The sequence below is a fragment of the Pseudoliparis swirei genome, chromosome 13 (assembly GCF_029220125.1).
Source record: "Pseudoliparis swirei isolate HS2019 ecotype Mariana Trench chromosome 13, NWPU_hadal_v1, whole genome shotgun sequence".
NCBI lineage: Eukaryota > Metazoa > Chordata > Actinopteri > Perciformes > Liparidae > Pseudoliparis > Pseudoliparis swirei.
In genome coordinates this window covers 4,973,132-4,999,086 of record NC_079400.1, presented here as the reverse complement: position 1 = coordinate 4,999,086, position 25,955 = coordinate 4,973,132, and the positions used below count along the sequence as shown (strand labels likewise).

The 25,955-nt window shown below is 43.2% G+C and overlaps 1 protein-coding gene across 1 annotated transcript; it reads right to left on the bottom strand.

Annotated features, from left to right (window-relative positions):
* Positions 1-343: 343 nt before the first annotated feature.
* Positions 344-25,700, bottom strand: LOC130203653 (vinculin). Its single transcript, XM_056430003.1, has 21 exons — positions 25,365-25,700; positions 14,405-14,475; positions 12,273-12,423; positions 11,044-11,152; positions 10,583-10,705; positions 10,275-10,435; positions 7,928-8,018; positions 7,678-7,825; positions 6,993-7,146; positions 6,732-6,907; positions 6,105-6,295; positions 5,308-5,507; positions 4,447-4,575; positions 4,157-4,306; positions 3,894-4,002; positions 3,490-3,792; positions 3,269-3,393; positions 2,980-3,162; positions 2,613-2,816; positions 2,401-2,505; positions 344-1,947 (listed from the first exon to the last, which is right to left on the bottom strand). The coding sequence occupies exons 1-21, from the start codon at positions 25,530-25,532 to the stop codon at positions 1,801-1,803; spliced, it is 3,198 nt and encodes a 1,065-aa protein (XP_056285978.1). The 5' UTR covers positions 25,533-25,700; the 3' UTR covers positions 344-1,800.
* Positions 25,701-25,955: the final 255 nt, after the last annotated feature.

The window sequence follows — 25,955 nt, the reverse complement described above, 5'->3', positions numbered from 1 at the left end:
GTTGTATTCACCCCCCGCCGCCACGGTTCTGGTCTAAAGCTATCCTGTCAGTGTCACATATTCAATAAAAGGCAAGAATTAATAAAGTCATTTAATTATTTATTTTTAAAGCAGATTTCCGCATGTATATTTTCACTCGCATTAAAAAGTCCATTCACCTTCACCTAATTTCTAACCCCCAGGAACAAGATTATAAATAATATATAATAGGACAATAAATGTATACAAAAAAAGAAAGTGGGACTATCAATTAGGGGAAAAAAGCTTCCACTTCCTTAAAATAAAAAAGGCACTGGCAAGCATAAAATAACATACAGAACATAAATAATAGAACAAACACACATCATAGTGCTATAAAATGCTTTATTACAAAATTGTGAACGACACCTCAGGAAAATGTTGTTTAGGCCCATTTAAAACCAGTTGCATAATTTTTATATCTTTTTTTAAACAAACTCACTGGGTTTGCAAAGAGCATAATTTGACATAAAGCGTGTGTAGTATTTTGAAGAAATCAACACCATCATACCTTGTATAAATGATACAAAACATTTGTAAATGATAACTTATTAATTGCAAAGTTTATTTTGCAAGGCACATCAGTTGGTATTGGATACTTATTAAAGACACATAAACTCGGTCTTCAGACATTTAAAATATCAACTCCAGGTGCCAGTTATGTTTAGTGTGTCGTGACTACTGAAGATTTCACCAGCGGCAGAAGACACTGTGCTTCACATCCGAACTCTTGTCATTCCCTTGGCTACCTATGAGAAGTGTGCAATTCATACATCACAAACAAATGATTGTGCACATCAAGACAACATGAGACATAAAACTGTGTGCGGTGTTAAAAAGAAAACAGCAGACAAGAAAAGCCTCTTTCAAGAAGGCGAGCTTGGGCTTGTGAGAGTTTAAGCAATTACTTTGGCCTCAAACTGTAGCGCAAGCCTGTTTCTTAGTTAATGTCGATACAACATGTGAAACATTGAACGTATCCAGAAGGAGTTCAATGAGTCAAGTGGAAGCACTTAAAAAAATTATCTTTAGTTGTTGGCAGTTAAAGTTACGTTATTCTTTTGAGTAACAAAATATGTATTGATGACGAAAGAAAGACAACTACACTTTCAAAGATTATGGCAGAATGTCTTTGGCAGAACTTTTAAGAAAATAAAGAATGCTACAATGGCATTACAATATGTAAAATAATAAACAGTGTTTCGCTTTCACTTGTGATCATATAGAATAGTGTAAACATGGCATAATACCACTGAATATATTTAGCGTTTGCCAAGCGTCGGCCTATACTGTAATTGTAACAACTCCTCAAGTTCATGTGCTTATCCTAGCAAAGATGAATGCAAGATCATAATACCATTATCAGTACAAAGATATAAAAATGTCTCTTGAGAAAATGTCGTTATTTAAATGTAACGTAAGTTGTGTGTCTAGAAGAGGCCCCCAAAAAACTTGCAATACATGTAATCCAACCTCTAATCAAAACATTCAGTATATATTCCTGCGATTTGTCAAAATAATCTTCAAAACTAATTTGCATACACACATTAGGAAAAAAAGACATCCCCAGTAAGAATCTAACCCATAACTCAGTCCCAATGTTTACATTCTACCAGAACAGCAACTGTTAGACAGGAAATGGGACTAATAGAGAAAGTTCACCCATATTAGTGTGACGGGCACTGACATCATAGCGCTGATAAAATATCTATCTGTCCATTCAATGTCCTCCTAGACAGCTGGAGGGAGCCAGCATCAAGCACAGGAACAGTGGCCCTTCTCTTACTGGTACCAGGGGGTCTTTCTGATCCAGTGCAGGGCGAAACCAGCATCTGTGCGGATCTTAATGGAAGCTGCCTCAGCCTCCCGGACCGTCTCCTTCACAGACTGCATCAGGTTTTGAGCGTTGTGGACCAACATCTCGGTAGCCTGCCGAAGAACAAATTAAGATCCATTGATGAAATAATCACTTTTCAAAGGCTGTTATCGGAAAACTATGTTGGTCTTGTGATCAGACACACTCTTAACCCTCCTGTTACCTTCGGGTCAATTTGACCCCATTCAATGTTTAACGTCAGTGTTCTTTCGGGTCAATTTGACCCCAGGCTGTTTTTCACTGTGTCAAACATATAAGAAATATCAACTTTTTTATATATTTAAAGGGCTGTTTAGGTCGTCAACAAACAAACATAAAGTAACTCACACTTAAACTTGGAAAACAATATTAATTCTAATAATTTTCTGGAGGTTTTAATTGCTGGGGTCAAATTGACCCCAAGGGTAAAATATGTCAGTAAATATAAAGGTAACAGGAGGGTTAAACATTGAATGGGGTCAAATTGACCCTAAGGCAACAGGAGGGTTAATAAAGCCTCCGCTCACCTGTTCTGACTCCTCTTCACTGATGTTGGTACGACCCAACATGGTGGCCTTGACTGTGGACAGGATTTTGAGCTGAGTGCTGATGGTAGGAATACGCTCGCACACCTGAAACGAGGTCAGAAAGTCAGACGAGGCCAAACGAAACAAAGAAAGCATCGCGAACGCAGCGAAATCCCACTGCTCGACCCTCCGATGAAGACGACGGCACCGACCTGGAGCAGGTTGGTCCGGATGCGCTTGTCGGTGCACTGCTTGGCCACCTCCTTGGCCAGCAGTGTGACGTCATCAGAAGCCTTAGCGATGTCCTTGGCGCATTGGATGAGGGCGCGCTTGTTTCCACCTCCTCCACGCACCAGACGAGACATCTCCGCCATGAGCAAGGCCATTCGTTTGGCAGCACCGATGATGTCGTTTCCCTGTGAGGGACGACAGGAACATCATTCAATTCAGTTTATTTTGTAGAGCCCAGAATCACGAATTCCAAATTTGCCTCAGTTACAATCTGTACACGTACAACATCCCTGAAAGTAAAAGACTCCAATGTAAAACTCTACTAATCCATTTACAGTGTTCACTCACTTTACTGGACCATTTGCGGGCTACATCGTGGAGCTGCCTGGCAGCTACCATCATGGGCTCGTTAATCATATCGCCGGTCTGCACAGGGAACTCCTCGTCTTTCTCCTCTGGGGGAGGAGGCCTGGGGGGAGGAACCTCGCCCTCAGGAAGAGGTGGTTTGGGTGGTGCTGCATCATCGTTAAGCTACAAGGACAAATGAGAGTAGTCAAGTTGAATTAAATATGTATATTTTTTAAAACAGCTTCAGATTGTTTGCCTAAATAAACGTTGTGCTCGCCTGAGGACTCACATTGAGCTGATCCAGTTCAGGAGGAGGTGGTGGGAATTCTGGCTCCTGGGGCTGGAATGCCTCCCTGACCTTTGCCACAGCACCAAGAATCGTATAACCCGAGTCCAAGAAGCCTTTCTGAAGACCTGGCCGATGCAAGAAGAAACACGTTAGGCGCTAATCAGAAGGTTCCACTCGCACATAAAACGTCGTCCCAAAACTAGCGATCAACATCAACTTACTTGGATCGTGGATATTTCCAGCCACCGCTTTAGCATCCATCACCATGGGAGAAATCGTCTGGCTCAGATCATCAGACGCAGCCTTCACCATCGCCCTGAATTTAGGATCCTCGGAGTTCTCCACCTCTCGCTTCGCCACCAGGAGGATACGGTTGGCTCTGCGGGCGATGCTGGTGGCGCCGGCGACCAGCATCTGAGGCTGGTGGTTGACCATGGCCAAACGGCACTTTTCCAGGTCCTTCTTGATGGCGCCTTCTGAGGCCTCCAGCAAGGATTTGGTATCGATGGCCTCGTCCACCAAACCTGAACATCCATAACATGTTAATATCGGGAATCACACGGTGACGTATGACAAAGGGACCACCTGCAAGCAGGGAATTTACAGCATCTTTATGGCACATCACCTGTCATTTTCTCCACATTGTCAATCCACTGATTCTTCATGGTTTCAAAATGTTCATATGCAGCTTGGTTGCCGGGGTTTCTCAGCAGAATACGAGCAGCAGACACCACCTACGAAATAATACGAGCCATTCATCGTCAGTCGCACGACAACTGCTAAAGACTTGGCTCACGAAGCAAGAAACGCTTATGCTTTGCAAGACGTGATGAAGAGTGGTGGGCGGACACAAATGTAAACGCATACAAACACTAAACTGTTACATACTTGTGGTGTTAAGTCTCTTGTTGACTTGACAGCAGCCTGGATTCCCTCCACCGTGTTTCTGTTGGCAGTGCCGACAGCAGCAGCCTTCTCCGCTGTGGTGCCAAGCTTATTGGCGTGGTTCTCAAAGTTGGCAGCCCTATCGTCAAAGACCTACACATGATCAAATGAAACAATTATCCAAAAGGGTTGTTGTAAATAATACAACACCATGCCAATACATATATAACACGACTGCAGGAGGCCCATTGCAGTGAGATGACAGTGAGGAGCAGAGTGACTGGACGGCTGACCTCATCTCTGTTGGGCGAGTTCAGGGGGGCAGTGGCAGCCACTGCCAGTAACTTGATGGGGGTGGTGGTGTCACTGAAGATGTCTGACACCTCTTGAGTCATCGCATCTTGCATCTTCCCTTTTAGATCCTGTGAGGAGGACGAGCAGACGTTACAACCGCACTCACTGTGGCTCGCTGAGATTACAGAAATACCGTACACGTGTTAAGAATGAAAATAAATGATCTTGCAGATTAAATAACACTTTGTAATGAGCTTCAATACCCGCTGAAGTAAGCATTACCTCAAAATATTACGGTTTTAATTGTACATTTCCATTTTTGAGGAATGTATACTTTTAGTGAGGACGTTATACTTTGTTTAATCTGATGTTGTTACGCATCTTGTAGATTTAGAGATTCCATTCAGTTCAACATAAAACACAAATATAGCCTCTAAAAGAGCAACCATGGAAAACCTGTTTCAAAATGGCATTATTCTAAGAGTTTTAGAGATGTTTCTCAGTCGGACTTATTTTTATTTTTAAAATTGTATTTGTGGAAAACAAAACAAAACAAACAAACAAACAAACAAAACAAGTCGGACTTATAATGTTTCAACTCATCTGAAAGAAAGAAAACCGCAACATTTTAGATTTGAGGTTTACATTATTTTTTTAATGATTTTTAGAACTGTGCTTTTACTTTTGACACAGGACTTTTAGTAGAATGTGTTCCCGTTATGTTCCGCTACTTGTACTTTCTTCCACCACCAGTAACCAGCAGAGGGGGTTGTTTCCCTATCTCTGTGTACGAATCCCAATCCATCCCAGTAAAGCTACAGGTCTGAATAAGAATGACTTGAGAGTGAGCGCCGTCTTACTTTCAAAGCCTCCTGGAGCTGCCGAGCAACAGCTCGCGCCTGAGGGGAGTCGCCTTCACCGCGGGCCGCCAGGTCGGCTAGCTGGGCCATGAACTGCTCCACCCGCTCACACTTACCCAGCAGCTCCTGCCTGTACGGCCCCGGCAGAGCGATGGCCAGCCTGCGGCCCTCGGCCGCCAGCCCACGGATGGCTGCCTGGCCTAAACACACACACACACAAAGACAAACATATTAGCGATTCACCAAAAACAAAATGTTCTTAGTACTTCTAGTTAATGTTCTGTTATTCCATCTGGGTACATCAATACTAGAAAACGTGTCAAATAAAAAATGGCCATCACATTCCCACGGTGTCAAAAAGCTTGTTTTGTGCAACCAATAGCCTCAAACCAACACCCAAAGATATTCAATTTATCGTGACAGAGAGAAAGAGGAAAATCCTCACATTTAATAAGCCTGAACCAGATAAAGATTTTGATTGATAAATGAAACGCCAAAATTGTATCAATACTAGGAGGAAAAACAAGGCCATGGCCGCTTCTGTATTATTTCACATGGCTCCTCTGATGTAAGGGTTGTTCATCTTAAATCAGCCAGCCTACAGCCTACAGAACATATAAGACACTGTTCAGGTTAAATAGTAAATAACAACAATGTTGTAATGTGGAATCTTGACTACAGTGGAGAGCGACATGTACAAGTGCCCGGGCCGCTCGGTAACCACAGGAGCAGTGGAAGGAATGCGACAGAAAGATAGAGAGACGAGGGAAGTTGCGGAGGATAGGAGCCAGACTCACCCACTCCGCTGTCATCCATGGTGGGGTTCTCGATCCAGCGCTGCGCTTGCTCAATCTTTCCTTCCAAGTGAACAGCTGCCTTCGCAGGCCTGCTGTTGGCCACAGCTTTGTTGGTCTTGGACTGCAGGTTCTGCAGAGATGTTGCGATCTGTTTAGCCAACGCTCTGGTTTCAGGAGTGTCACCTTTACCCCTATAAGGAATTAATAACAGCAAAAAGGTCTTAGGTGCTACTTCATTATAAATATATGGCTGAAATAGGCCTGTGAATGGTGAGAGAACAAATACGCATCAATCAGTTACACAAAGAGTGCTTTTATACTACCATTTTAGTCCAAATCATCAGTAGGACTAGGAGTACATCAGCTTAATATGCAGTATGATTTGTGCTTTTTATAATTCCTGGTGCAAAATAAAAGCTCATACTCCAGCCCACTTCTAAAAGTGGAATGTGAACACTGAATTCTCAATGGTCCTGCATATGTAAAAACAAATGCTAATGCTTATAAATACTTTATTAAAGCACCAGAGGAATATTGTTAGAAAGAAGGGACAATAACGGTTAAGATCAGACTCTAAAAACAAACCCAGCAGAAAATGATGCATATTTCCAGCAGACAGGAACTTACTGTCTCCTGAGATCAGACAATTTGGCCGTCATGGCAGCGATCTCTCCAATAGAGCGCAAGATGTCATCCCTTTCTTTCGGGTCCTCGCACATGTCTGCTATCCTTTTGGCCTCAATAAGCAGGGCCTTGACGTTCTCTTCTCCCTCTGGCCCGCCTTTAGGGTCTGCCAGCCAGTTCTGCAGGGGCAGGAGACACCATCAAAGACTTCCATTTGGAGGTTTGAGTCCATGTTTTGTAAGGCAAACCGGGTTAACGACTCACCTGTGCAGCATCGATCCTTTTGGCAATAGCCTGCTTGGAGTTAGTCATGGCCTCCAGCTTGCGAGCAGCAGTTACAACCTTGCCAGTTAGCACGTCAAGCCCCTGGGAAACCTGCTGCGCCTTCTGCATGGCGGTCGGGGATGCCCCATGACCTCTGGAGTGGAGAAGGAGAACACATGGATACCATGAACTGCATCCTATTCCTCTAAAGCCCACACATGCACACATTTGTAAATTCAAGAGCTTTATGTTGCTTTTTAAGAAATGTATTTCCTTACTGAATGCCTCTATTACCAGGCAAGGCTCAAAGGCACTTCTCAGTTTTCAGCGGAGTAACTCAACCAGGGGTTAAAGTAGATTATGGAATAATACCAGAAATCTGCTTTTAATCAAGCGTGACTCAGAGTCCCAGGTGACAATCGGATTTCATATCAGAAGGAGATCGATTCCACTCTTACACACTGTAATCCCCTCTCATATGCCTACTGCCTTACACCTTCTCCCCTTTGAGGGTGGGAAATGAAACTACTCTGTAAAAGGAACATTTATCAATAAAAAATATCCAATGAAAATATGATATCGGAGTCATACGGCAAAAGGACATGAGGGAGAATGAAAGAGACTGCATGAAACATGAGGGGAAATATCTCGCCAAGAGCAATGCCTTTTATGGAGTGTAGTTTACCTGGCCCTGATCTCAGACACCTGGTCAGTCATCTGGCCCAGGGTCTTGGCTGTGCCCAGGACATCTCTGCGCTCCTTCCCAGCACACAGTTCACCCACTTTCCCAGCTTCATCGAGGATCTGGCGGATGGCCTGCTCACCTGCATCCCCTAGAAGCACAACACAAGTCACACACGTCAGATACAACCAGATTATCCGCCTTAACACATCAATAGTGGCTGTTTAAGGAATAGGGCATGGATATGTGTTACCTTGTTGAGCGTTTGGATCTCTCAGCCAGTTCTTAGCCTGAGCCATCTTTGTGTCGATAAGCCCCAGAGCCCTCTTCATGGCCTCTGTGTCCTTTGGGTTTGAAACACAGAATGCATGAATATCTTAAAAGGGTAATCAATGCAACCAAAGAAAACCCCCAAAAAAGGAGTTGATTAATGCCCTTAGTCATTCCATGTATACACGTTGTTTGTATAAATCATGACTTGATTATTAGACACTGGAATCTCATTTTAAATTCCCAGTCAATGTTTATATAAATAGTATATGCTGTGTGAATGAGGTTAACATGAGTTGTAATATTATTAGTATTAGAGAAACAGTCATGAGTTTTCCCTGAGGGAATTAAATGATGGTAAAAATAAAAAAAAGGTCCAGGCTTCCGTCATCGTTTTGGTCGAACCCGTCTGTTTAGTGATTCCAGTACAAGAAACACAGCAAAGTCCGTGTGCAGCATCGCTAACATCCGCCAGGCACGACCACGTCGCACATGCCGTTTCCATATTTCCTCCACATAGTCGACGCCATGAGCGTGTCATGTTATAAAAGCCAAACGACTTTCCATTGCATCTCAATTAGTCGATGGAAATACAACAATCTGTCCGACAGTGCCTCTGCAATGAGTCGACTCATTGAGAAGTCTGCAAAACAAAGCGGCGTCCTGGAGGACATGGAGCGGCGGATGAATGAGTGAAGTTTGGTTTTCATGGCACAGCAAAAGAAATTCAGAAAACACACATAAAAATCCGTCAAAATGCAGCGTGGATCTTCAACAAATAGTTCCGCTAGAGTTTCGTAGCAAATGTAGCAGATTAAGAACAAACCTCTCCTGCTTGTTTAAAAAAATATTCATCCCAAAAAATGTCTGAGCTCTGACAAGAATCTCTTCGTCAAAGAAAAAAACCCCGCATGTTTGAATAACGCGAAGTGGGAGGGACAAAAGTGGTATCACCCGAGCTGCGGGGGTGTTGGTTTACTGAGCAAACTTGTGCAGCTGCTCCTCGGTGTGAATCCACATGTGTACGCGAGTGAAAAGGTACGTGAGAAATGGATAGATCTGGGATCTTTGCGCTCCTAAATGCAAACACACATTCATTACAGCCTATAATCAAACAGAGAATGGTATATTGGTATAGTGGTATATTTAAAAAATACTCAAGGTGTGGTTCACTGCATGAGTAACCCTGATTATGTAGAGTGATGTTCATAAAAATATGATTTGTGAGCTGAGAAGGCCATATCTCTCTCAAACAAAATCCATATCAGGTGTTCTATGTGCTCTCCTCCGAAGGCTGTTAAAGTACGGATCAGGAAAACGCCGAGAGAATTCTCATTAATGACACCCAGATCAATACAGCATGTGTAAGGTCAATCAATACACAGGTTGAGGACATGCATATAGTGAGGACACGCAGATGTTGACACAATGGTATGTCATGAAGGAAAAATAATCCAAAAAAGAGGGGTAGGAAAATACTGAAGAGATCAACACGACAGCTATTTAACCCGCTGAGCACTTCTTCAAAAAACAACATTCAATTAGCAGCCAAATTAATTAAAACCGCTAATTTACTCTATCAATGTGTCGTCAACAGTTTAACCTCACGACTGATGAGCACACAATGGCACCGCAAAGCAAAGACAGCTCACACACATCGGTCAGACATGCTGCTGCGCAACCAAGGGGCGGGAGAGGTAAGGCTTACCTTCTACAGGGGGTGAAGGGAGAAAGAAACGGTGAAAAGAAAGGAAGAACCACATAAATAGACATGTTGAACTGGACATACCAACTGAGAGGAACAAAACAAACAAAGCGTCACGGTAAAGAGCCATTTCAGAGTGTTGGGACACGAAAGAAGCAGAACGTGCAGAGCAGAAAAACAAGAAAGAGCCATAAAGATTAACCGTCACAGAGACAAAAAAGAAAGTTAAAGCATTGCTACTCTAATTACTAAGCTTAAAATATAGCAAACTAATATTTTACCCTAAAATAATGTAATCCTGATGAAACGGAGCCTTCTGAAAAAAATAATAAAACGCCAAATGAGAAGAGCATCACTTCGTATTCTTTCCAGCGTGAAGCCTCATGCCAAAGGCATTCTGGGGTGGGTGTGTGAATGGGAAGCACACAATACATTTTTTGCTTATTCAAACACTGCCGCCCGTTGGGATCCATAAAGAATGCACAAAAACAAAGTTAGACACTGAGCAGCTCAAAGGGCAAAGCAGTCTCTTGCTCCTCGCATGTATTCATGATAAGTGTGCGCATGTGACTTTGATGGGCAAAGACACACAAAGGTTAAAAAGCTTGCCAGTTCTTGTGCGTACCTTGTTGGTCCAGGCGTCCTCGTCCCAGGACGTGAGCTGCAGCACTCGGATGATCTCGTTTATCTCGGCGCTCATCTTCTCAAAAGTGAAGTTACGGTTCTTCAGGGCCTCCTCCACACCGTGGCTGCCAGAGGTCTTGGTTGTCGCAAAGATTTTTATACCTGAAATATTTTTTAAAAAGGCACAAACTCACAATAAACAAGACAATAGTTTAACAGAAAAAGACCGCACTAGAATGCATTGTGTGGGCCAATTAAAAACAAGCAATGCGGAGCAATTCCCTCTTCATGGAGTGAGTGTGTGAGTACCTGAGATGAGGATGGGCAGCAGCTCTTTGACTGTGTTCATGGAGTTCACCAACATCACACGGTGCTCCTGGTGCGTCAGCTCCTGCTGTCGCTCGTCTATCATCTTCGCCATCTTCGTCATGCCTGAACACAGCGTACAAAAAAGATCATTTGTTTACATGCAAAGCTTCCATTGAGGTATTCGAATGAAATGTCTGACAGCGGGGTTTACTTCTTCATTTTCAGATTATACATTTAGCTTGAGAAAATATCAAGATCTAGACTTTTACTCGGAAACAATTTAATGGAATATTTGCAATGAAGTATTACTGCTTTCACTTCAGTGGAGACTCTGGGTTCTACTTCCACCACGGATGAATGGAAACAAAGAAAAAACTAAAGGAAATACACGCTCTGAATCAGTCAAACAAGACAGCAACACCTCTGAGATACAGATATAGATGAGACATCAGCAGACTGACCTGGTCCCAGGTTCTTTGTGTACGTGATCAAGTCCTCCATAGACTCCACCACCTCTGCCACCGTCAGGTACTCCAGGATGCCTTTGCACACACGGATTATTTTGCGGACCTACAATAATGACAAGATAAGTCAAATAAAGTTGCATTTCCGGATAAAAGTGGTTATGCAAACACAGCCCCTCCCCCTCTTCAAATTTACTCTAATTACAGTGAGATAATGCTGCCGACTGGCATTCCAGCCTCTTTGTCCCGCTTCACTCCAGCTCTATGTGGACTGCTGGAGTCACGACTCCACCATACAGAGCCATGCCTGAGCTGCGTTGGAAAACGCGATGGCACTGCTGAGTGATGAGTCCTGTTGAAAACTGCTGACTGCTGCAGACAGCGCTGGGACGCATGATGTCTGCTCGCAGACAGCTGATACGCAACTTTTTTTATTTAACTCTGCATCCCTGAGAGGATAAGAGGGATGGGCCCCCGCTAGATGATAATCCTGCTCATTTCAAGATTTAAGAAGTGTGCAAGAAATAGAGACTTCCACAGGCATGTGGAGAATATGCATCTTCCTCTCTGTCTTCTGTGTGAGCAATACAGCACCAAAGGGGTATGCAGGAATGGATACTGTACTTATAGCAGAAGAATCCGTAACAGCAGGCCTCTGCCATGCTCAAGTGTCCATGAAAGAGACACGAAAGCCTCCCAGCTCAGCTTCTGCTCAAGGAGAATCAATACTGCAGCTTTTAACACAGTTACAAGCTAGATTCGCTATCTACGGTCCATTTCTCAACTTAATCTGCCAGATATACAGCGTCTTCTACAACCTGACCAGAACTGGTCAGATATACAATATGAATGGAGCAGGATCATTTTCAGTTAAAAACTGACTTTATTATCAAAGAAAGATGAGCAGCAATTTGGCACTTTCAATTTAATGTTAAAAACAACAAAAAAACAATACCCATGTAACAACATTTGAATAAAAGTTCAAATTTGCATTGCAACTTTTTTTTTCACAGCGGTGTTATATATGTTTAGCAGATATTTGGCTTCCTTAGAGGTGTAGCTCACTTTCATGCAGGAGTTGTAATTTTTTTGGGTGGAATCCACACCTCATCCAGCCGTGTCACCGGATAGATATTACTTTCTTTTCACAAAATCTGCATTCTGACCTCCTTGTTCTTCTGGTTAACAGATTTGTTAAACACAAGAACCAATGAATGAATGAATACCTCAGCTTCGTCAAAGGTCAGGAGCAGGTCAGAGGTCCCAGAGAGGATGCCCCGAGAGCCATCGATGAGGTAATCCCGAGCAGGAACACAGTATGGATCAGCTTTCAGCATGGAGGCCGCTTGCACCAGTTTAGTGCACGCGTTCTCCACTCTGTGGAAAGCATAAGACGCTTGATTTTAATACCTGCTAAAAAAAAAAAAAAGCCCAAAACGAGTCATGCTGATGATACGAAGCCCTTCAGAAGCCAGATGGACTTCACGCATTGAAACAGCAAATCGCCTTCAGCAAAAACAGATGGAAGCTTTGGGATACAGCTCGCCATAACATCCACCAACTGCTGGCCGAGCAGGATTCCGTTTAATTGTTCTTCTTATCGGCTTTACATAACATTTCTAACTCATGGATAAAATACTATTTTACAGGGGTTAAATTGGAAATTAGCGAAGGGGTAGTTCTTTGTACACTTTCTATATGCATCCAATTTAAACATTAGCTTTTTAACCCGATTAGATTAGACTAACAAAAATATATTTCTGCTTAAAAAAAACATTGTTGTGAACTGAAACATCCGTGTTGTTGTCGCGTTACTGCTCTGACAGGTTGTAAGAGATAGCCTCATGAATTGAGCTTGAAGATTCATTCTTGAAACTTGGAAATAGTAGTCGTAGTTTTCAGCTGGATGCGCCAGAAAAACTCGACTGAGTCACGAAGCGACAGACAGGACTACTCCCTCTCAGGGAGTTCTTGAGTCAGAGGGTGATGGGAAGCAAGTTGTGGGCCGGTTGAAACACACTTTTAAATGCTTTAATAGTTGCGGGATAGAGGGTGTCATACGGTGTGCAGATTGTAACCCTTTGACGCAAATGTGTGATTGATGCTTCTGTGCTATATAAACATAACTTACTTAAAACTTGACTTCTGCCGCTTGAGTATCCATAAAGGTTAAACTTGTTCCCACAGGATGTGATTTGGACCCCAGGAGGCGGAGTTCTAGCTCGCTCTGGCCCAGTTTAAATCCCCGTTTCCACAGAAGTCTCTATGATTGATCGTTGCCTCCTGGGTGCGATGCAATCAGCGAAAACTGCAGGCTCAGCATTTTTTATTCAGCGTCATACGTGCTCACTGCATTGCATCATAACAGCCGTATTGCACATAGAAACAGGCAACAAGCCAAGGACCGCTGCATGTTGTAGTTTCCACAGACTACTGCTTTTACGCTCTACACTTTTACCAACCGGACACATTTTGTCTCGGTAACAAGAGATAATTTGGTTCTATTTTCCACATTTTTAGCCGTTTAGAGGAACTAAATTTCCATTATTCTAAAAGTAGAAAGTCTCCTGTAGGATAATGGCTAATAATGTATGTGCATGACATTAAGGCTGACGTGTGTGTGTGTGTGTGTGTGTGTGTTTGCCAACAGTGTCCTTCAGTGAGCATTAGCTAGATACGGCCATGCATTACCCAGACCTCAGCAGACACTATATTTAGTGAAGGAGATGCATTCTGGCACATGTGCTGATGGATGACGACAGGGTGACGATCTGACGTCGAGGCGCCAAATGTGTTGAGCCCGACGACCTGCGCCTGCCAATGCATTTCATCTCTGACCTTGGGGATCCCAGGTCCCGGCACTCCCCGCCCCGACTGTAGTCTCTCGTGTAAGAATCGATGAACGACTTTGATGCGGATGGACAGCTGCTGAGCAAGAAGTAATGATTTTGCTGATGTACATCTCTCTTGCTCGACCTCAATATGTAAATGTATTTGTGTGCGTTGGATGTTTAAACGTAAACCAAAAGCAGAAGCAGCAGCAGCCTGTGGCTCGTATTTATGAGGACATGTACGAGTTTGCGGGCGGCCCTTCTGCTTTAGGGTAAAGGAACTCCTCCCGAGGCAGAAAGGTATTTCTGTTACACCAGGGCACAATTCTGAGGCACTTAACATGCCGTGTCTGACCTTTGCTTGGACAAACCAGCCATTACTGCAACAGATAAAGAGAGAAAGAGAGCCAGAGAGAGGCGAGTGGGTTCTACATACTGTAGAGAGACAACTATTTCATTCAAACACATGTGTGAGAGGTTGTTGCTGTATGGAACGGGGGTCTGCAAAGAAAACCATCTGTGCTTACTTGATAAAAGCTGGTGGCATGTCCCTTTTCATGATCTGGTCCTCTGTGGTTTGTACGGTGTCTTTCCCCACCTGGAGAACACAGATTATTGGTGAGTGAAACATTGAACTCAAGGAACAATACATTTCAAGGAAATAAGGCAGAACAATCCACAAGACACACGTAATAGAGGTTTCCAAACTAAGACATGAGAGGACATTACGCACAAAAGGAAATGTGTGAGTCAATATTTCCTAATATGAAAGATAATGTTTTATTAATTGTTGATTCTGAACCCAATTCTTATTAATTTGCTCATGTAATTTAATAATTTATTTGTTTTATTTGAGTCATCCAGTAAGTTTTAAACCGACTTCACCCATTTGGAATTTGCTCTTTTTATTTAATCTTTTTCAGGGTCACAGGGGCCAGAATACATCCCAGCATGCACTGGAACAAAGTCAAACACATCCTATGCAGGTCGTTGGTCCATTACAGTATCAGAACAGAGTACGGAGTCGTGGGAGAGGAGGAATCTGTTCGGCGGGTAACCCTGGGGACCAGATGAAAGCCCAGGAAGAACGTCTTGGCATCAAACTCGTAGTTGTGAAGCTTCAGCACATAAAACTGCCACAGTTCAGCTCCCCAAACAGTAGTCACTGGAATGGTTTTAACTAAATACATGATTACTCTTGGTAGAAATGTGCTTTTTTATTTATTTTATTTTTTATTTTATTGTAGGACCCGGTTATGTTGCATATTGTGGCTCGGTGTAAAAACCAAGCTATGTTTATTTTAGTCTAACATACAGTAATTTATTAATCAAATGGTATTTCATTGTCTGCTACCAAACCAGATGAAAGACAGCAAGAGTTACTGTATAGTGTTACCATAGCATACCCCATCTCATAGGTTGTCTTCTCATATTGAATCCATCCTCATGAATCATGACTACAGTAATAACTCGAACGGCCACTCGGTAGAGCGCATACCTTTGCATATCACAAGATTGGGCATTGAATTATGAACATTTTGGCATTAGTTTCATGCCAATTGGATAAAAGAAGATTTTGACCTTTTCATGACCTTGACCTTTGACCCGATCGACCCCAAAATCTAATCAAATGGTCCCCGGATAATAACCAATCATCCCACCAAACTTCATGCGATTCGGTTTAATACTTTTTGAGTTATGCGAGTAACACGCATACAAATAAATAAATAAATACACGGCGATCAAAACATAACCTTCCGCATTTTCAATGCGAAGGTAATTATGATTAGGACACTGCAAACTACTTGGTTATAGCCAAACCCAAAGTGTTTGCAAGAGAGAGCATAATAAAAGTCATGCTTTAACTTTTCACTTTGTTTTTATTGGTCAGACGCTACATGTTATTCCTTCACAGCAGTAAAAGGTGGCCCCAAAGGCCCTGATGACGACTTCATCAGTCATCAGGATCAACGTGGATCAACTCTAGGAGTGAGTTACAGAGTTGGAACAGTTGCGCTAGCTCAGTTATACTCATGTTTTAGATCTACTCCCAAGCTGTAATGCAACTTGGGTGCACATGGTCCACATCATATGCATAAGTTACCACAAATGTTTGTCTTTAATTCTGTCGTTTTTCAGAATGATGTCCCGTTACTCGTCCAGCGAGGCAGCTGCTGGGGGGACGCCAGGCCTCAGCACTATTATAATGTGTAAAGCAGCTGAACGACGCCTCTCCCTCAAATGCCAAAATTACTCGCCTCCCCCATCGTGACCTCAGCTCAGTAGGGAGACACAACTCAGCCACATCGAGCTGCCACGGATGAGAGATAACACGCGTTCATGCCAGGGCTCGCATCACACTGACTGGGTTAAATGCCCAATAGGGAGATGTTAAATAATAAGAAAGAAAATGTGACGTTCAACATATTTTTGATGACATATATGAACCACATTAGTGATTACATCCCCGTCACACACATAATTGAGCATTATATAACATTTTCAACCCGTTTTCCCATTTTATCTTGGCTAAGGGAATCGTTAATGGCACTGTGTTGGCATGATTTGAAGATATTTCATAGACTCAATAATTCATTGATTATTCAAAAGAGGCCTTCTGGAAATGATTTTGAAAAGTTAGATATGGTCCTGAAGCTTTGTCGAGCATTACGAGCCAATCACTGTATCCGGCAGTAGCAGAGTCATTCCGGATAGTTGACGTGGAGCATCATCTCTTCACTCTCTTTTCACCGGGCCAGAGGGACTCAGAGTTACTGAGGGGTTATGAACGAGGGCCAAAGGTCGTGGCTTAAAACCGAGCCGTCCGTATCGAGAGCAAAGAGACAGCGTACATATGCCACCTGACGTTCCACCAGCGAGTCGCTCGGAACAAAAGCCAACCACAACAACTAAAGGCCAGCGGGGCTTCAGACCAGGGATAGAGGGCACTGGCAGAGGAGTTCACATGACAGGGTTCTTACGCATTTTGACCAATGGATTTCCAGGACTTTAAACCAAATTTCCATGACCAAACTGAAATCTCTGTATAAATCTGAACAATTTAGAACATTTTGCGAATCGAGAGCGGACGCCGGCTTATATTTTGAGCGTCTTTCTTTTAAAAACATATTCATTATTTTTAAACTCTGCGTGAATGAACGTGTGATGATAACAAATTTCCATGACTTTTCCAAGGCTTTTATGATTTATGTTTTTTCCATGACTTTTCCAGGCCTGGAAATGACCATAATAAAATTCCATGACTTTTCCAGGTTTTCCATGACGTGACGTGAGTGACGGGGGGGGGGGGGGGGGGAATACCACAAAGATCGTACATCCTCGCAAACACAAGAGAACACCGGAATCTCCTTCAAGTAAAACCGCTCTCCTGCCGTGTGACTTTGAATATGCAAGCCAGCACTGTTGTCACTGCTTCTAACCACTTTGAAATTTTGTTATGTTTCATTTCGCAATGCAAAACTCCTGTAAAATATCTTTCGTCTACCTATAGATAACCGTTTGTAGACTGTATCTTGGTGCATATTTTCCTAAGGACAGCAAAGTGAAACCCATCTCATCATATGTAATCCTATGTTTGTTTTGTTTTTTCCCCCCGTGAAGGGTTGTTTGGGAGTTTTTCCTGATCCGATGTGAGGTTTTGGGACAGGGACGTCTATGTGTACAGATTGTAAAGCACTGAGACAGATTTGTAATTTTCGAAAATGGGCTATACAAATTAACTGAATTGAATTGAATTAACGCCTCGTCGTTTTGCAATAAAAAATAAGAGCTTTCTGAACCATGCAGGACACTTTTTCCAAGGTACTGAAAAACTAGTTTGATAAAGCATGAGTAATCTCACACACAAAAAAAAACGAGAGATCAAATCGAGTTTAGACACGACCTAAAGTGAACACAGGAGAGAAGGCAGACCATAGGCAGCAACGTGGAGGCAGAGTGTTCACTGCATTTAGTGTGTTGAGTCACACTCTCCCTGAAGCACGTTGAGGCCCTTGGTGCTGTATGAAACAAGTCATCGGCGTCTTTCTTTTTTCATCCTCCCCACGCAGCCTCTTCCTTCGGTCTGCAGCCAAACGGCCATCCAGACCGTTTGCTGCCAAAATAGAACTGTGATGCGGGTTTATAACCGTTGTTGTCGAGCAGTTCGTGTTGCCAGGCCTGATGCACTATTTTAAGCCTCCGTCTAAATTTTGGACCATATTCTTATGACCTGGCCGAGCGTGACATTACCGACACTCTACTCTGCACAGGGGAGGTGGTGAAAAGGCCCATCTCTTGTTCCCAGATGTCTTTGTTTGATATTTAATCAAGGAAAAGACGCGAGGACGTCCGCTTTACAACTCATTCTTAATCGGAGCCCAGACTCGCAGGCCAAACCACAACGCGCATTTCCTGTTGCTTAAATAGATTCTATCGACCATTTTAAGGAAGGGCAGTCGTTTACTTCCACCTCCCTTTATAACGTTTCACTGATTCAGTATCATCTTCTTTCCGAGCCGTCGCACACCACGCTGCTGGCTGACCGTGCCGTTTACCATTTGTGTCCGGAGAGGAAACACTGACGCTCCTTTTGCCATCCGAGAGCGCCGCGTGTGAAGTAGCTTGATAAAGTGGCCGCTCCTTCAGAACAGACTCGGCTCTGTTGACGGCAGCCCATCGCTCCGCCGGGAGAAGAAAGGCCACTCGGAAAGCCTCGAGGCTGCCGAGACACAGCCTGCCTTTCACACGCTGGGCCGTTGAGGCACAATGCTGCGTTAGTCATGGCGACCACGAAGATCTACGGTCACAGGATTCTGTCAAGCATGGTCCCCGCTGCCCTGAGCAACGCCCTACAGATAAACGGAAGACTATTCTGCACTGTGGTTTAGTTCCTCTAAGTGCAACTCTGATTCCCGCTCACGCAAATTGATGGCGCAGCACTCCATTAGCTACGCTTGATCAATAGTCTCAGAACCGGCAAGGGCTGCGTTCTGAGATATCAAATAACTTTGACCAACAGTGCCTCGAAGGGGCAGCAAAGAGGTCAGACTGAGGGTCAGGGTCTTTCACATGCATCTGCCAAGGGGTGTCTAACAGGGTTTATTAATTTGGTTCAGGAAGTAGCTACACATGCGGTGTCCAAGGCGATGAAAGCCACAAATCAAACGGCCTGCTCGGCCGTGCAGGCAGAGAGGATACATCACAACGATCCATCTCGTGTTACAGGGGGCCGAGCAGCTCGTTCAGTGTTACTAGGGAGGGGCACTCATCTGCGTGAAGGCTTCTCTTAAAAGACGAGTGAGTCGGTACAAGTCAGAGATAAACGGCTGCTTTTCAACGGGACAAAAGGATTGCGAATAGAAAAAAAGATTATTTTCATTGCAGGAGAACCATCACATTCAATGGAACCCGAACGTAATTGTCGTCTTTGAATGGATCTGAATACGTCAGTGCATTGTGGAACCACCAATTTTATTATTTGAAATACCGAGAACATCATTCAAACATGGAACACAAATGTAGGGTTTGATCCACGGGGAAAGTTCGTGGCCCACATGCATTTTCTTTATCATTGCGTGCGCGACTTTCTTACCCTCATATACAGCAAATACCTCTTACACGTTATCTGCACTCTCAAAAACTGCAACCCGCAGGTGCATGGTATGGAAGTCAGGTCAAGCATTGGATGAAGGTTCGCCGACATAATAAAATACAGAATATTTAAAAGATAAAGCGAGATGATTTGCTTTCATATTAATTCCAACCAAGTGTCTGTTACCTTCGCATTGAAAATGCGGAAGGTTATGTTTTGATCGCCGTGTATTTATTTATTTATATTTGTATGCGTGTTACTCGCATAACACAAAAAGTTTTTAACCGAATCGCATGAAATTTGGTGGGATGATTGGTTATTATCCGGGGACCATTTGATTAGATTTTGGGATTAATCGGGTCAAACACTTCTTTTTACCATAGCACAGTCAATTTCTATCCAATTGGCATGCAACTAATGCCAAAATGTTCATAATTCAATGCCCAATCTTCTGATATGCGAAGGTATGCGCTCTACCGAGTGCCCGTTCTAGTTATCATTGGAATCATTCAAACTTGATATTTTGGAAAAAGTGACCGCCCTACAGCATAGCATCTTTTGGCATGGTCTGTAGTCGTAAACATCCGATTGGCTCCGACGGGGTTTCCCTTCGCGGGGTGGAGCTCCTGTTCCCGAGTCGGGCCGGCAGCTGCCGGGTCTTCCCGACTTGGCTTCAAGCATTTCCTAATCAACTCATCACTCCTCCCTGTTCTTCTATCCTGACCCTTTTTTACATTTGACAGATGCAAAAAGGTCCAGATGCAGTGTGACTCCATTACACAACAATGCATTGTTTGCGAAGGCTAGATTATCTCTCGTCAGTGGGGTCCATCACAACGCAACCATTACAGACGCTGTCGTCTCTGTGTCGTTGCCAAGATGACGGAATCGAGTGGTGAGCAGCGTGCAATGACTTCCCCTGACAAACTGCAGGAAGCTAGGAGTCAGGTAATAGGAAAGATGTTATCTTTCAGCACTTTCGTAAATGGACACATGTGTTTCCCATTTGAAAAGGATTGAAGAGGCGACTGAAGTTACTGTTCAAGGCCTCATCAAATACTGATTTAACCATCGTCAAGTATTTCAAAACCTGTTCAGGTTGTTTCTGCTATAATCCTTTTTTTTAAGAAGTAATGGACTCCAGATGTGTTGCTTAAATTTTCTGCACGAGTGAAATAGTTAAATGTTACAGGTGAGCCCAACTTCCAGTTGCTATGTTTCTTTGGCATTCTTGCATATAGCCCCATAGTATTTATTATCTTCAGCCACATTGCAGAAGATTTTTTTTTTTCCAGCCAAAAATCAACTGCTCAGCCACTAAGTGATCTGCACATAGGAGCAACTCTACAAATCTGTAAAAACCGGAAGATTAACACTCACCACTATGCTTCCAGGACCCTACATCACCGGCACTCTTTTCTTTATCCGACCCACGTCTATAAAAAGGAGCCATAAATATATTGAAGTGCACCAGGTCTGAAATAAAAGAAGGCCTGTATAGTCACATCAAAAGACAGACGGCAGACAGAGACGCATGTTGTTCTTCCACTTGCCCCAGGAGGGGGGAACAGAATCACTTGGTATCCATGTGCGTGTCTGTTTAGCTGCGAGGTTCTCAGGAATATATCATTTAACATGTGTTTATTGAGAATGTTTTAGATGGAATGGTTCCATTTTGGCAACACTTTTTAGCACCACATCTTGAACTTGAACCTCATGATGATGATTATCCACCAGAGCTGGATGAAACGACAGAGCTAGCACTGGATTCCGTTCTTTCAATGCAGCTCAGCAGATGGAGCGCATCTACAAAAGTTAGATACGTCTCCTGCGTCATTGTTGCACAAGGCATGTTTGTAGCAGTCACCACACGGCTTGGTTATTGCACAACCATCGTCTCGTCTTTCACATTACTCACATTTACCAACGTCAAGCTGCATTGTGGGCCAAACGCAGATATCGCGGACGACGATGAAGCGGGCATGAAGACTCATGTGAACGCAGGTTTTTCTCAGGGGAGGCTTTTGAATTGTTAATCTTATTCAAGATTTCATCAAAATTGTCCATTCAAAAAGATCAGCTCAACCCCCTTCTGAGCAGGGACGAATTCCTCACATTCCTCCTTAATTGAGGTCTGGCTCATTGTCTCAATAGTTGCTGAGCACCAGTGAAGCGTCTCAGTTAGACCGGACATGTTTGACTCCCAGTGGTTCGTGGTCACGCTACAGTTTAAATACTAGGTCTGTTTACGAGGGTCGAACTTGTATCTCCATGCATTTGGAATAATGCCCCATTAATTCAATAATTTAAAAGTCTGCACGTTTGTCGCACCGAGTGCACCAGATCTCCTCGGACAAGCGTTGAAGAGCATTCTAAAAGCTCGCCTTCTTTTTCTTTGTCCGGCTATAGAGAGTAACCGGATGCGACCACGAGAACATGTGATTTGAACGGTAGCGTCACTCGTAACCCAATTCCAATCATATAATTTGGGTCATCCAAAGTCAACCTTGAATAACTGGGTTTAAGATCCTGGCTCAAGATATTTTTGAACAGAATTCCTGAGGGAAGAAGTCTGTGTAACATGTGGTTTTCTGGACAACACAATGAGGCTGTTTTTGCACAGCTTCACCCCGAGTTGCTTTGAAGGAATATAATTAGACAGCCTCATCCTTTTCCCTTCCAAGGACAATCCTTTCCGATTGAATCAAGATCATGAAAACAAAAACACTTTTGTTGGCAAAATGGCAACAGCGAGATAGTAAAAAAAAATTAAAGAAAAAAACATGCTTCCTGAGGGTTTTAAATTCAGATACAAAGAGGATAGTAGCCATACAGTGAGCTTTGCAATGGATGACTCGCAGGACTGGTGGGAATAAAACCAAGACAAATTACAACTCATCCGTAACTCAAATAATGTCATCACACTGTCCACGTCGTCGTGTTGCTACAGCAACTGGAAATGATTACAGACCTTTCCATTCACTCATGCCACTATCGGAAACATCTGATCTCAATTCAGAACGGCCACGATGCCGAGATCATCTCAGGATCATTTCACCCCAAGCGAGTTGAGGTTGCTCAGGACTTTGTCTCGCGTCAGGAGATGCAATCGAGCACCGAGTGAAGTCACCTTAACCACAATATAACGGTTCTCTATTTAAAGCAAAAAAAAGAAATCTCTGCAACTCAGAGCAGGTGCACTTTTACAACACGCTAACATACACCATCTCTTAAAGTGCATCATCTTCTAATGTAGGAGCTGAGATGTTCCTATTTATACATTTACGAGACTCCAAGCAACATTAGCATTTATTTTGAGTCGCGGGTCCACCTGATGAATGCGAGTCCGATATTAAACACTAAACAGCCACCTGCTGATGCCGGACATTGGGTTAACTCGCCCAGAAATAACTTAAAGCGGTCAAACATTTTGTGTGGGTTTATCATTGCAATACCGCATACCGTTGTCAATAGTTGTATATGATACATTTGTTTTAAATGTATGATTTACATTGTTAATGTAAAGCACTAATGTTATGCTTTGATTTTGTTTTTTTTAACTATGTTTAACTTGGCTCACTTTAAATTTGCAATCTCATTATACAAAAAAAATAAAAAGGGGTGTACAATTTTTCATTATTATAAATCTTTTGAAGGACAGACTAGTACATTCATCATGAAAGACACTTTAACATTTTACGTGCAGATCTCTTTAATATTAGTAGTTGCATCGATTACAAAACCATAACTATGATTGGATATGGAATTATTACCATATATGATTTGGTAGAGAGGGCCTTCTGACAGCATATGACGTCAAACAAAGATTACACACCATCTAAAACACCTCGATGTCATGCCCCTCAGAGGAATGAGGTATTGTGGGTGCAAACATAAATAATGCTCACAATGGGGCGCAGACCTATAATTTGAGAGTGGGTATAGAGCAATAGCAAAGGCATATAAATAAGTCATGTAGCTTGAAGTGGTTATGGATCGTAAAACCTTCTAAATAAACTGCAGGTTAACAGGAAGCAATCACTCTACAGAGAATTCCTTTGCCGACAGGAAATGTCAGAGCAATTGTCCAAATATATTGCCCAACAACGGCAGGGCTGACATCGAGAACACGCAACAAAACAGGTCTGCCTTTATTCAGCCTCTATACCTTATTTTCTGTACAAGTCACCATCTCCGACAATATTTCCCTGCTTCGCTCGCAAGAAACTTTTCATTTAGTGGTTTGTGTTTCAGGCGAGGAGACAACATTGTCATTTCCTTATTTGTAGCCATGATGGTTACAATGCGGCTCTAAATAACACCACTGTGGTTCGGTCATGCTTGGATCTAAATGTAATCGATACCACAGCCAAGGGGTGCACGTAATTTGATGTTTTGTTTGAAAGGCAGTCTGGAAATGCATAACTAATAGCTCCAAAGTCATAACTAGATATGATAATGTATGAGCAAGAGAGTGAATTTGGATTTGATTTGATTCAACCTATTGTCATTGCACAGAGTACAGGTTCACAGGCAACGAAATGTATTCTCTGCATTTAACCCATCCTTAGTTATTAAGGAGCAGTGGGCTGCAGTGATGCGGTTCAGTGCCTTGCTCATGGACACTTCGACTTGCAACTAATGGGTAGAGCGGGGATCAACCCCCTTACCCCACTGAGCTACAGCCACCCAAGTATAAAATTATAGGTACTATATCTTTACCAAGGATGTTATATTTGTTCAGTTTGTTAGTTGCCAGGTTCACATTAGTTGTTTTAGGCCATGGCTCACAAAACTAGTGATAATTTGATGTTCCTTTTGAAGCATGCATACTATGTGTTAGAATAGTCCGATTGTTTATTGCTAAAGTCAACTGTGGAAAAGAGAAAACATTATGACTGTTTAGGATTTCTGTCTTGACAGCAGACCTTCAGTTTTCACTACAGTCTAACAATTGCTGACACCGCCGCAATTAAAATGTATACGGCCCGTCTAAATATTATCGAGTCACAACTTTTGGTTTACAAATATCAAGTAACTGTAAATATGTTTGTGGAGAAGGAACACAGATTCCTTGTCAGGTCACACAATCTGATGAGTCACAGAATGCAGCATAACACTGGAGCCGCCTGCAAAACAACAATGTTGACACATACTTGTGCATCCTTGGGGAGGCTTCATAGTGCTATATAGTTATACTTTGTCGTATAAGCAGAGTATTTACAGCTGACAAGATACAGCATGTATGACATGCATCAATGATCAAACGCTCCAACTTCTCCAACTGTCCCAGCAGCGTAACATAGGGTTAACCCTAACCCTAACAAACTTCCAAATAGATTTATAGAGATGTATCTCTATAAATCTATTTGGAAGTTTTGGTTGCAAATAATATGCAATTAACATTTACAGGTTTAACATTTAAGTGGTTTCATGAACTGGGGTTTCTCGAAATGAATACTTTCGTACTAGAGGTCCATTCATAAGATGTATTCACATACATATTTAATAATGGATCAAAATAAACTGTATTTGCTGTCAAAAAAGCCCATAACGCCTCCTCCAGTCCCTGCTGGCTCTCACAGGCAGCAGTGCCTACGTCAGGATATGGGAGCGACGGAGGAGGCAGGGCATATTTTCAAGGGGAAAAGGGCGTCACTGCCCTTTGCCGAGTCAAAAAAAACTTCAAAGAAACTTTCAACGCGTGCCTACATTATATCTGCAATCATCAGTCTGCGAGCTGCATTCATACACCGGGCGAGTGACGTCATTCGAGGGAGCTCGGTTTGGGACAAAGAGCGACAGGTAGCCTTGCAACACCCGCCGAGTGGAGGCACACGTTACCAGATACACTTTTTTTTACAAAAAAGGGGGGTTGGGAGAAAGTTACTCACACGAACAAGGTTGCTAACAGCCGCCTGCACGGCAGCCACCGGCGCCGTCAGGTCCGGAATGGCTTTCCCATCAACTTCGCCTTCTTCGTGCATTATCACCAGATGGGATATCTGTTGAGCCACAGGCTCCAGGATACTTTCTATCGTCTTCGTGTGAAAGACCGGCATGGTGACAATTTTTTATCACTATCCAAGAGAGAATTAAGCTACTATTCTACCACCCACGGCAGTTTTCTCCCACAAATCCCGCTACAGAAAGTCAAAATAGTCCCGGTGGTTGTTTTCTTTCCCAGGGTCTGGAGACTCTACTCCAGTGCAACCGTCGACGCGGAAAAACTCCCAGCCGGAGAGTGAGCGCGAGCAACCTAAACGTCAGCGGGAGGGTTCCGCCCCCTGACCAATCAGCGGGCGAGAAGTTCACTTCCTTGGCGTCTGATTGGTCGATCGTGGTGCCACTCTGTATAGGGCGCCTCCCGCTTCGAGGCGAGTTTACTGGAGATCCGAGGTGCTCCCTAAATTACGTAATAGATTCTCATGCCCTAAAAAGGGAAATATGTGTCTCCTGTTTGTGAGGAGTAGATTCCAGCCGCT

Excerpts from the sequence above, each read along its gene's own strand:
- LOC130203653 (XM_056430003.1), bottom strand. The coding sequence starts at position 25,532 with ATGCCGGTCTTTCACACGAAGACGATAGAAAGTATCCTGGAGCCTGTG. Across the intron at positions 3,793-3,893 it reads CAATGTGGAGAAAATGACAG|GTTTGGTGGACGAGGCCATC; the intron begins GTGATGTGCCAT and ends ATGGATGTTCAG. Across the intron at positions 2,506-2,612 it reads TCCGGACCAACCTGCTCCAG|GTGTGCGAGCGTATTCCTAC; the intron begins GTCGGTGCCGTC and ends ACCTCGTTTCAG.